This window comes from Vidua chalybeata, chromosome 16 (genome assembly GCF_026979565.1).
Source record: "Vidua chalybeata isolate OUT-0048 chromosome 16, bVidCha1 merged haplotype, whole genome shotgun sequence".
NCBI lineage: Eukaryota > Metazoa > Chordata > Aves > Passeriformes > Viduidae > Vidua > Vidua chalybeata.
In genome coordinates, this window is record NC_071545.1 from 15,848,793 (window position 1) to 15,861,189 (window position 12,397).

Sequence of the window (12,397 nt, forward strand, 5' to 3'; positions counted from 1 at the left end):
GCTTCTTCCTTAGAACCTTGGGAATCTCGCCAAGGGGAAGTGAGCTGCTTTAAAATGTAAATACGGCTATATGTATCTCTATAGATAGATGGATCTTCATGCCTCTCTATATAGACACACGGGTAATTTTTAATGCCCCTTTTTGGCTCCTGCTGCATCCAGCTGAGCACCCTGGGGGTGGTGGAAGAGAATTTTAACGAGTCAGCAGAACTCAAGCAGTTTAACAAGGGCCCAAAGCCCTGGGGTCTGTCAGGCAGGACCCAGAGCTGCTGGCAGTGGGCTCCTGTGGCTCCCAGGCTCTGCGGAGTCTCCAGCTGCCCTTGAAGCTCCATTTGCTCCGTGTTCATCCCACAGTCCCTCACAAGGTCCCGGTTTAAAAGGAGGGCAGGTTGTCCCCGTGCCCTCCTCAGCCCTGGCAGCGGTGGCAGGGTGCTGAGTGTCCCCTCGTGTCCCACAGCCTGCATGATGAACGTGCACAAGCGCTGCGTGATGAACGTGCCCAGCCTGTGCGGGACGGACCACACGGAGCGCCGGGGCCGCATCTACATCCGGGCCGACATCGACAAGGACGTGCTCACCGTCGTAGGTACGTGGTGCCAGGGGCTGCCCGCCAGCCCAGTGCCCGCTGGCAGTGCCAGGAGCCCCAGCAAGGCAGGACAAGGCTTTGAGCCTCCTCTGGCAAAGCCTGGCTGGGGCTCCAGGGCTCCGTGAGTTGATGGCACTTCCAGGCACGGACTTTTCAAAGTGGTTTTTGATGAAGAATTTCAGCATCTGCAGCACCCTGGGGAGGGTGTGGTTTGTGGCAGTCTCTAGAGGCTTTTGCCACCTGGATTCTGAGTTCCCAGGGGATAATGCTTCCCCATGACCTATAAGCGCCTCGCAAAGCATTGAGCCACGTTCCTGTGGAGTCTCTTGTCCCCAGCGCGGGGCCACCAGAGCGAGCTGTGGCTCTGGGGGCTGCTGGAGCAGTGCCAGCGGGTGGGAGGCAGGGATTGCAGCCTGTGGGCACGGCAGTGCCATCCCCGCGGCTCCGTGCTGCAGCTGAGCCGGTGCCGGGCTGGAAGGAGGCTCCTGCCCACACGGGCACCAGGCAGCCCCGGGCGCTGCGGCTCCGCAGGGGCGGCCGAGCTGTCGCGGTTATTCCCGGATGAGTCAAAGCCAGGGGTGTGAAGTGCCCCTGAGTGGGCGGGGACCCCGGCTGGGACACCCGTGGCGACACCGGATCCTTCTCCGTCGTCCCACCGCCCTCGGCTGGCTCTCCCGCAGGAGTCTGCTTTCCCACATCCTGTCACAGCGGAGGAGCCGTGACATCGCCGGGGGTTGTGGCTGTGGGATGGGGGTGGCTCTGTGCGATCCCGTGGTGCTCCTCACCGCTCTGATGGGTGCTTGCCACCCCGGGAGAGCCGCCAGGAGCGTTCTCAGGAAAAACATCGAGTTGTTGAAAATGTTAATGAAAAATTGAAAGAAGTTGTGGAGGACTTTATAATTTTTTTTGTTGTTGTGTTTGTCCTTAAAGGAGAGCCTCAGTGAACCAGGCAGAACTGTTTGCAGGAGTCCTGCTTCCCAGGCACCCTCCTGAAGGTTGGACATAGTGATCTTGGAGATCTTGGTGATCCTGGAGGCCTTTTCCAACCCTAATGATCCTGTGGCTCCCTCCAGCCTCCCTCAGATGCCAGTGGGGTGCAGATCTCACCCTGCTGCTGGCACCACAGGCTCCCTGGTGCCGTGTTGCCACCGCTCCAGGGGCAGGGAGGAGCTCCCCAGCCCCGCTCTGTGCAGCTGGATTTTCATCTCTTCAGCTGGGTTTGAAAGGCTGTTTTATTTCTGGCCCGTTCTGGAGGTGTTGGTGAAAATGTATCAGCTGTTGGCTTTTCCAGAAAGGAAGGGAAGCGTGCTGAGCTCTCCAGAGTGGAGTGGGAGTGCTTTGGGAGAGGAGAGCTGGGCACTGGGGAGCCCAGATGGCCCCCAGAGCACAGGTGGGCACCCAGCCCTTGGGAGATGGAGCCACCCAAGGCTGTGCTGGCACTGCTGAGGAGCCACCTGGAGTCCTGGGGCAGCTCTGGGCCCTCACAACAGTGACACCGAGGGGCTGGAGGGTGGCCAGGGAAGGGAACGGGGCTGGGGAAGGGGCTGGAGCACCAGGAGAGGCTGAGGGAGCTGGGAAGGGGCTCAGCCTGGAGAAAAGGAGGCTCAGGGGGGACCTTGTGGCTCTGCACAGCTCCTGACAGGAGGGGACAGCCGGGGGGGGTCAGGCTCTGCTCCAGGGAACAGGGACAGGAGGAGAGGGAACGGCCTCAGGCTGGGCCAGGGGAGCTCAGGGTGGATATTTGGGAGAATTTCCTCCTGCAGGGGCTGCCCAGCCCTGGCAGGGCTGCCCAGGGCAGGGGTGGAGTCCCCATCCCTGAGGGGATTTAACAGCCCTGTGCATGTGGCACTTGGGGACACGGGACAGTGGTGGCCTTGGCTGTGCTGGAGCAACGGCTGGACTGGGTGGACTTGGAGGAATTTCCCGACCCGAACAATTCCCGCAGGAGCCGCCCTGGCAGCGCCGGGGGGCACAGGGGGCACGCTGTGGGCAGAGCCAGGCTGCCTGCGAGCAGCTCGCTGCTGGGAAATGCCCTTTGCAGCTTTTCTGCAGGAATCCAGCGCCGGGCGGAGGGGGAGGCAGCGCTGCCCGGGGCGAGCCCGCTCTGCTGCTGCTGCTTGGGAAAACGCGGCTGCTGCCGCTGCTGGGGGAGATCTTGTCGCAGCCGGGATTTGGGAAGCCTTGCGGCGGCCGGAGCATCCCGGCTGTGCCGTGAGAAGCGCCGGGCGCGGCGGGGCCGGTGCCTGCAGGCGGCAGCACGGGCACGGCCAACGCCGCTTTGATTTTCCCTTCCAGCTGACAAATCCAACAGGGATTTGCCATAAGCTCTTCAGCTCTGTGCTTTTCCCCTCCCTTACTCTGAGTTTTTCCCCTTCTCTTTGTAAAGCCAGTCTTCCCCTCCCGATGGGAAACAGATTTTCACAGAATAACTGAGTCCTGGAATGGCTTGGATTAGATGGAACCTTAAAATTCATCTCCAAAGCTCGTGGGCAGGGACACCTTCCACTGTCCCAGGCTGCTCCAAGCCCTGTCCAGCCTGTCCTTGGGCACTGCCAGGGATCCAGGGGCAGCCCCAGCTGCTCTGGGCACCTGTGCCAGGGCCTGCCCACCCTGCCAGGGAGGAATTCCTTCCCAATATTTGCAATGTGGGACGAGTCGCTGAGGCCCTGGTGCAGGAGACAGACACCCAGGGCATTGCCTGGCTGCTGTGGGACAGGAGCAAATGCACCTTCACATCCCTGGCCTGCTCTGGGCTTTGATCAAGTGTCTTATTAGTGGGAAAAGGCTGTGGAATAAAGTAAGAAATCCAGCAAATGAACGTGGCATGGAGGCCTTGCACAGTTCTGCCTCTGTAGCAGCAAAGCTTGCAGGGCAGATTATGCTGAGCCCGTGGTGTTAAGGGCCCTGGGTATCTGAGCCTGGGAAAGGGAGGGCTGGGAGCATCTCAGGGGGCTGGGGGTGCACCACAGCCACGGCTGCTCCAGGCTGGAGCTGTGTGCAGGGCTCTGTGCACGCCTCTGAACCAGAGGCAGCTCTTCCCAGCACAGCTGGGGCTGCCCCGTGCCAGAGCATCCCTGCGTCTCAGGGACGTGGGCTCAAGGGAGGGGGCCAGAGAGGGACAGAGGTTAAAAGGGGCGAGGAGGCAGAAGTGCAGGGTCTGTGCTGTGGGCACTGGGGAATCTCCAGCGTGGCCTTTGCCCCGTGTGTGTGTGTGGAGCAGAGAGTGCCCCGTGCTCCTCCTCTCCCTCGGGGATGTCCTTGTGCCGATGTTCCCGGCGGTTCCTGCCCAGCCGAGCCCCCCCCTCCCGCAGCCCTGAGCCTCCCGGTGCTCCTGGGGCACCGGAGCTTCCCTCTTTACCGACCTGATGAGGGAAAACAGTGACCAAAACTGAAACCAATCATGCTGATTAGATAAACGAGCTGGAAGTGCGGTAATTAATAATCACCGGCCCATGCAGATGCAGCTGTAACGAGTCCTGTGCCTTTTCCATTGTATGAGCATGTGCAAATACATTCATAGCAGAGCATTAATTAAATGTTTTCACTCACGAGGGTGTTAATCTGAGTGCCGGGTGCTGATGGGATGGGGCTGCTCCTGCCCAGGGCTGTTGGTGCTGCTGCAGGGGGAAGAGGAGTGCTGCAGGTCAGCCCGAGAGCCCTCCCCTCTCCAAAATCCCATCAAGAGCTGTGGAATCCAGGGCCAGGGGAGGTGATGGGCTGGGATGAGGGCGTGGAGCTCTGACCTTGCAGGGACCCAGGCTTTGGAAGGGTTTTCAGCAGATCCATAGAATCGTGGAATGTTTTTTTTTAAAAACCATCCAGCGCCAAGCCCTTGCCATGGGCAGGAACACCTTCCCTTGGAGCAGGCTGCTCCAAGCCCTTGAACCCTTCCGGGGCTGTGACAGCCACAGTGTGCCTGGGACAGCTGTGCCAGGGCCTTTTCCCTTGGAGGGCAGTGGGAAGAAGAACTTCCTGCTCTGGAGAGCCTCAGAGAGGAGAGGGCAGGACGTGACAGCCCACGGGAGCTGCCTGGAGAGCGGGGCAGGAGTGGGTTTGTTGTGGGCTTGCCTTTAATTTCACATCAAAGAGAACCCCACGTGGCAGATTTAGGAAATCACTTGCTGGGGTTTATTTATCCAGCCTTTATTTATTTTGCCTTCCCTGGGAGGTGGGGAAAGGTGTGCCCTGCTGCCAGAGCCACAGAGAGCCCCTGGCCTGACCTCGCTCGTGCTTTGGGCTCTGGCAGACTGATCTGCTCCCACGTTCTCCGAGGGACACGGGGGTGTCTCTTCCCAAGCTCCGCAGTCACGGCTGCCAGAGTCATTCAGAGATTTGCTCTGAACCATTATTGAGGAGCTATTGCAAACTTTGCAGGATGAATTCAACCATCACTCACCCAGCTCTGCCTGCCCTGGCCCTGCCAGGCAGGGTGGTGACGTCCCCTTCCCGTGGCGGTGCAGCCGTGTCCCCACTCTGTGTGGAGGAGGGGGGCACTGCCAGCACTGCCCCCCCTGAACCCCCCACTCCAGACATGCCCAGGACGTGCCAGCACCTCGCCCTGACCATGGCCTGAGCCCACACTGGCAAATCCTTGGCCACACTCGGAACCCAGAGTGATTTAGGGCTTGCTTTAAAAGCGATCATCATATTCTTACTCATCGCTGTTAATAATGATGTTATTGCTTCTTAATGATGCACAAAACTGTCAGGATATGAGAGATATAAAACTATTTTACATCAGATTTAACTGTCAAATAACTGCCATAAATGTTGGCGGGGAGTGCTTCTCCCCTGCCGTGAGGTATCGCTGCTGTGCCCCTCCAGGTTTTTATTTTTCCTTCGTTTAATTGTTGATTTCTGCTTGAAAAGTCAGGAAGTTTCTTAAGGTCAAGCAGAAGCATTTTGGTTTTTTTTTTTAAATGAACAGATAAAATTATTCCCATTAATGAAATTCGGAGGTCTGCACGCTGAGATAATAACATGAGGTAATCAAATCTCATGCTTCAGGGCATAAACTGATTAACTGCGAGGGCCAGGGACGGCTTCTCGCGTTCCTTAGGGCAGCCTGATAAACAACAGAGGGCTGTGCAGTGGCCTCCAGAGGCTGTGCTGGGACAGCGAGGCAGCAGCGGGGTCCCCGCGGTCCCGTGTGACATCAGTGTCTCCTCCCAGTGAGGGGACACCGAGTGGCAGCCCAGAGCCTCTCGCAGCCCTGGGCTCCTCCTGCTGCTCGCACGATGCTCCTGCTGCCCCTGGGGCAGGAGGAGGGCGAGGTCGGTCCCAGTGCCCTGCCCTGGCGCTGCCATCGCGGTCCCGTCACTGCCCACGGGCTGTCCCTGAGGCTCCCCGTGCTGCGGGCGGGCAGGGGGCACTGAGGACACGTTTTCATGGTGGTTTTAAAGCCAGGAAGGTCACAGGAGGCAGGAGGAGCCCGGGGTGGGGGTGTGGAGAGACCCCGGTTCAGCAGGGCACTGGGAACATCGTTCCCCATGCCCTGCCAGCACCGGGGGGCACAGGGCGCCCCAGAGGGTGGCACTGGATGGGCTTTAAGGTCCCAGGAGCCGCTGACCCTGTGGCAGCATCCCCGGCTGTCCCTCGTGCCGCGGTCGGGGCAGCTTCCCCCACACTCACACCCCTCCCGTCCCACAGGCTGCCCTCGGGGCTGTCACGTTTGACAAATGAGCTCGTTTATAAATGCACAGTTGAATTTTGGCTACGAGCTCGATTCCATGGAGCTGGGAATTGGGCAGTGCTTCGGGAGGACAGCAATAGATGGCAGATTTTGGGGAGTTAATTTGCTTTTCAAAGCTCTCTGGTTCCCAAACCTCATCAGAAATTCCTTACTGGTGACTTGGGCACTGGGCAATTGGTTTTACTGTTCTGGCCCTGAAAGTACCTTGGGCCATCCTGTGATGCTGCACACGCAGCTGGGGCTCTCTTCTCCTCCTCCTCCTCCTCCTCGTGGGATTAGGGGTGAAGCTGAGCCCCCGTGAGCCTCACAGCAGAGCTGCTGTGGGACCTGCTGGGATTTCAGGCTGCTCCCATCACAGCAGGACCCTCTGTGCCCGATCCCTGGGCTGTGTGGGAGGGGGCTGTGCTCTGGGCTTCCTTGCAAACAGTTTTTCCCCAGGTTATGGCTCGGCTCCATCCTGACCCATCAGACTTCCCATCTCTGATATCTCTGCCCAGCCTGGGGGAAGATAAGATCCCTCTCCTGGCAGACAGACCCTTCTGGACTTAATCTGGGTGAAGAGTCTCAGCTCAGCCTGGCTGTATTTAATTTGTCCAGGCTGCAATCCAATTAGAAGCAGCTGAGTCACCTCAGGTTTGCTCTTCCCACTCTGCTCCTGCTTCCCGGAGGAGATGCTGGCCCCAGAGCCGGGCCATGCTGCCCAGTGGGCAAGTGATGGTGCCCGTGGGCATCCCCAGCGCCCACAGGAGGCCCCAGGGGGCAGCTGGGTGCTGGATTTGGGTGCTGCTGTGGTGCCTTTGGGTTCCTGCTCACACCTCACCTCCCTCACGTCGCTGTTCCCACTCCTCGAGGAAAGCTCCAGCCCCAGGCCCCCACACATCAGTGCAATTCTGCTTCCCAAGGGGCAGGAGGAAACAAATCAGCTTTACGCTGCTTAAAACCGAGAGCAAACAACACATCAGCCTGTCAGAAAGTAAAAATAATCTCCTGAGTCGACCCTGCAGCCTCCCCCATCCACGAGAGCCGCGTGTGCTCGGCGTTAATTATGTCGTTCTTCATGTAATGCCCATGTCTGCACAGATCCAGTTTAACTCTGCTTTTAATCACTATTTTCACACTTACTCTTGGCACACAGGGAAGTTGTCAGTTGTTGGGTATTTTTATAGCTGGAATACTGAATTGAATTCTTTTTCTCTTCCCCAGTAAGAGATGCTAAAAACCTAGTTCCTATGGACCCTAATGGCTTGTCAGATCCCTACGTGAAGCTTAAACTAATCCCTGACCCCAAAAATGAAAGCAAACAGAAGACCAAAACTATCAAGTGCTCCCTGAATCCTGAGTGGAATGAGACATTTAAATTGTAAGTACAAGGAGAACGTTTAAATTTGTAAAGTGAATTTTCTCACCACCAAGAATTAACGGGACTTTATTTGCTCTGATTTAATTATTCAGAGGCATTGAGCTGATTCAACTGAGAAGTGATTCTTTTTGTTCTGTAAGTGACACAGAAGCACTCAAAGCTCTGCCCTGACCCTGCTCAGAGCAGAGTGTGTCCGGGCAGGGGCTCCGTGTGGATGGGATGTGCCTTGGAAATCAAGTGTTGGAGACCTCAGCAGGCCTTGAGGACCATCCCTTCCCTTTGCACCCGTGTCCTTGTGGAGCAGGGGGGGCACGGTGGTGAGGGAGCAGCTCAGGGTAAACCCCTCCCTTCTCCCTTCCTCTCTTGCAGCCAGCTGAAGGAGGCAGACAAAGACAGGCGGTTGTCTGTGGAGATCTGGGACTGGGATCTGACCAGCAGGAATGATTTCATGGGCTCCCTGTCCTTCGGGATCTCTGAGCTGCAGAAGTCAGGAGTGGATGGATGGTGAGATGTGACTGTTTTATCACCCACACAAAGCAGCCCAGGGTGTTTGTAGAAGGGAGTGTGGCAGCCCCTCAGCCCTCGCCAGCGTCCCTCTGCTCCAGCCGCCCGTCCCAGCTCCGTGGAAGGTGCTGCTCCACCTCTGGGGCTGCTGGGGGTCACTGCTGCCATGGGGGGTGTCTGTGTGGCACCAGGGCTGCCAGGGCAGTGGCTGAGTGCCCAGTGTGGACTGGCTTTGGGTGCCCTCCTCCAGGCCTCAGGCTGGGGGTCTTGGGCAATGGAGAGGAGGATTTAGGTGGGCTGGGTGCCCACTCCTGGGCAGAGCTGGGGTGCTCCCACTCCTCCCAGCCCTGTCCTGCCCCCTCTCAGCTGGGCACAGCGCCTGGCACAGTGGCACTGTGCTGGTCACCTGCCAGGCCCTGATGGGGACAGGGCTCCTGCTCTGGAAGCTGTCCCTTGCTGAGTTGCCAGCCTGCTGTGGGGGTGTGTGTGCCACACACTGCCAGCTCCTGACGCAGCCCAGAGCCCGAGCACCTCCCAGCCTGCTAAAAAGCATGGAAGTGGAGATCTGGGCAGTTTTCCTTGTCACAGTGCTGGCTGGAGTAAACTGCAGGAGAAGGAGCCCTGATCCATATTTCAGATCTGAACAACTGCAGTTACTGCAGGACACGAGCTCGAGGGCAGAGCCTGTGCCTGTGCTCTGCTGCTTTGTCCTGGAGCAGCCTCTGGGATCACACCCACCCAGGATCCAGCCTGGCTGCACATCTGTGCCCCCAGCAGGGTGAAACTCCTGAGATCCGAGTGCCGTTCCCACGGTTTTGGTAACTGCTGCTTAAGCTTTCCTCCTGCTCTGGAGGAGCATCCTGTCTGCGTGCTCGGGGTTGGCAGCGCCAGCCCGGCACTGGCACGTGCCACGTGCTGTCCTCGTGGGGCAGCTGATGGAAGGGGCGCTGCCCACGCCTGTGCCCGTGGCTCTCACGAGAAACACGAGCTTGGGCTGTGGCTCTGGGCTGCTTTGGCAGCCACCCCAGCGCTCTGTGTGCCCTCCACAGCAGGCAGGGCATGCACGCCCCGGGCTCCGGGGTCCCCAGCACAGACAGGGACCCAGAAACATCCCCCCAGCCACTGAGGGACTGGGGCTTGCCCAGGGGGATCTGCTGACCTGGGAAGGGTCCCTGGATGCTGGGCCACGGAGGCAGAGCTGTGCTGGAGCAGGGGGGAGCCCCTGACCCACGTTCTCTCTGTCCCTCCAGGTTCAAGCTGCTCAGCCAGGAGGAGGGCGAGTATTTCAACGTCCCCGTGCCCCCCGAGGGAGAAGAAGGAAACGAGGAGCTGAGGCAGAAGTTTGAGGTGAATTGATTTTCCTTGGACTCAGGGGTTTTCCTCGCTGCCTGCCTGCCTGCTGTGCCCTCGGGAAGGGTTTTCCCTGCCAGCTCTTCCCCTGGCAGGGCAGGGAACGTGGAGAGGGCTCCAACTGCCCAAAGAGGCTCCAAGGAGAAATGTCTATTTACTACTTAATAAGCCATGGAAGTTCTTGCTGAATGATTGATCCAGACATTGCTGAATGAGCAGAAATTTGCCATTTTTCAGTGTAGCTGAAGTCTCCACAGAGCCCCAGGAATGAGCGTGGTGCATCTGGAGACTCACGTGCAATGAGCCATACAGAAATAAGAGAGTTGCCCTTATGGTTCTCAGCGTGAACTCTGTAATTGTAGCAGAGACTGGAGAGTTAGCTCCTGTTCTCCCTTCTTTTTTATCTTATTTATACACAACTTTCCTGAATATCCAAGGAAGGACAGTTCTAATACAACAGCTGGCTACAACCGATGGCTTTGGCTCTACAAAGAACCAGCAGCTGGCTCTTGTTGTGTCTCATGGCGTTCCAGTGGTGTCAGAATGGTCTGGGCAGTCAGATGATGAGTGAGCTGTCCTCAGGTCAGAAAACACATTGTGCAGAGGTGCCAGAGCACACCTGTGCCCTCACCTTGCTGGGTGTTCCCCACTCCTCCCGTGGAGGCAGTCGGTGTCCCGGGCAGGGAATCCCCTTCCAGCTGCTGCTGGGAGTGAGGAGTGAGGAGTGAGGAGCAGAGTGTGCCGGAGCCTGGGACGTGCCGGGGTCACACCAGTGCCTGTGGAAATCCCAGAGACTGCTCTGTCCCTGTTGGACACAAAATGAGTGCACAGAAGCTTGGGAAGTTCAAAAGAGAAAAAAAACCCAGTTTTATTCAAACATCTGGTGTTTATAGAATTCCAAAGGTGACCGTGGATTGGAGGGTGGAATTACCACCTCTCCAACCACACTGGTCCAAAGATCAATCCATCATTTCTCTCCACCCACAGAGAAATATGAAAACTATTCTATTTATACATGAAATTGTGTGGGAACTCTGACTCTCAAATCTGTAAACATCATCAGAAGGCTAAAGAAGTTTCATGAGAACTTTAAAAATTTCAAAAAAACTATAAAAGAAAACTTAACACTTTTAAAATTCAAGACAACAGCTCTCCTCAGGTTTGCAGTGCCAGAGCTGTTTCGATGCTCTGAGGTGCTGCAGGTGACCTTGAGTGGGGAATTCTGCAGCCTGGAGAACCTTGTGAGAAGCAATTAGCAGCAGCAGAGGCTTGAGATTCCCCGGGAGGTGCTATCTGCAGGGGCTGCCAGCAGCAGCCAAATTGAGCCGCCGGGATCGGGCTAATGGAATTTCACGCTAGGCTGAGCTCGGCACAGGCCTCACACTGCCACACGTTTCTGCAAATGAAAGGGGAATAAATCCTGAGAGAGCCTTTAGGGGAGGAGGATCAGCACATCACAGCCCCTGGCCTGGGGAGGAGGCACCCGGCCACTGCTGGGCTCTGCTGTTTCAAAATGGGGGCTTTGTGAGGGTCCTCTGTGGCACATTTCTCTCTCTCTGGATTTTTCATTGAAGTACACAGAGAGAAATGAAAGAGAAAACAATTTCTATTTCTACTCCTTGTTTTTCTCTTATAAAATATACTTTAAAAATTATTTACCTAAAACAAATAGTTAAATCATAGTAAATTGTTTAACCCTAATAACCAATCAGATATGTCTAAACTCTTGAGAGAGGGCCACAAGTTATAAGTTAATTAAATATAATAGTTAGAAAAAGTAGCATGTAGTTTTTAGTATCCTCTTTTATATAGTATATTCATGCATTATAGCATAATTATAATAAAGAAATCATTCAGCCTTCTGAACTGGAGTTAGACATCATCATTCTTCCCATCGGGTTTGCCGACATCTACAACAGTCCTGAGGGAGCAGCTGTGCTGGCCAGGGGGGCAGGAGGGGCAGGAGGGGCTGTGTGTCTGTCTGTCTGTCTGGCAGGGCAGGAGGGGCTGTGTGTCTGTCTGTCTGTCTGTCTGTCTGGCAGGGCAGGAGGGGCTGTGTGTCTGTCTGTCTGTCTGTCTGGCAGGGCAGGAGGGGCTGTGTGTCTGTCTGTCTGTTTGTCTGGCAGGGCAGGAGGGGCTGTGTGTCTGTCTGGCTGGCTGTTTGTCTGGCAGGGCAGGAGGGGCTGTGTGTCTGTCTGTCTGGCTGGCTGGCAGGGCAGGAGGGGCTGTGTGTCTGTCTGTCTGGCTGGCTGGCAGGGCAGGAGGGGCTGTGTGTCTGTCTGTCTGGCTGGCTGGCAGGGCAGGAGGGGCTGTGTGTCTGTCTGTCTGTCTGTCTGGCAGGGCAGGAGGGGCTGTGTGTCTGTCTGTCTGTCTGTTTGTCTGGCAGGGCAGGAGGGGCTGTGTGTCTGTCTGTCTGTCTGGCAGGGCAGGAGGGGCTGTGTGTCTGTCTGTCTGTCTGTCTGGCAGGGCAGGAGGGGCTGTGTGTCTGTCTGTCTGTCTGGCTGGCAGGGCAGGAGGGGCTGTGTGTCTGTCTGTCTGTCTGTCTGGCAGGGCAGGAGGGGCTGTGTGTCTGTCTGTCTGTCTGTCTGGCAGGGCAGGAGGGGCTGTGTGTCTGTCTGTCTGTTTGTCTGGCAGGGCAGGAGGGGCTGTGTGTCTGTCTGTCTGTCTGTCTGGCAGGGCAGGAGGGGCTGTGTGTCTGTCTGTCTGGCTGGCTGGCAGGGCAGGAGGGGCTGTGTGTCTGTCTGTCTGGCTGGCTGGCAGGGCAGGAGGGGCTGTGTGTCTGTCTGTCTGGCTGGCTGGCAGGGCAGGAGGGGCTGTGTGTCTGTCTGTCTGGCTGGCTGGCAGGGCAGGAGGGGCTGTGTGTCTGTCTGTCTGTTTGTCTGGCAGGGCAGGAGGGGCTGTGTGT

The 12,397-nt window shown here is 57.1% G+C and overlaps 1 protein-coding gene across 2 annotated transcripts in view; it reads left to right on the forward strand.

Moving 5' to 3' along the window:
* Window positions 1–12,397, forward strand: part of PRKCB (protein kinase C beta) — a 90,868-nt gene that overhangs the window by 46,854 nt on the left and 31,617 nt on the right. For both annotated transcript variants that reach the window (XR_008433751.1, XM_053957659.1), the window contains exons 5-8: window positions 458–586; window positions 7,482–7,638; window positions 8,008–8,142; window positions 9,393–9,489. Coding sequence is in view for 1 of the 2 variants with exons in the window: in XM_053957659.1 (XP_053813634.1) it covers window positions 458–586; window positions 7,482–7,638; window positions 8,008–8,142; window positions 9,393–9,489 (518 nt within the window). In the remaining variant the exon portion in view is untranslated. The remainder of the gene's footprint in view (window positions 1–457; window positions 587–7,481; window positions 7,639–8,007; window positions 8,143–9,392; window positions 9,490–12,397) is intronic.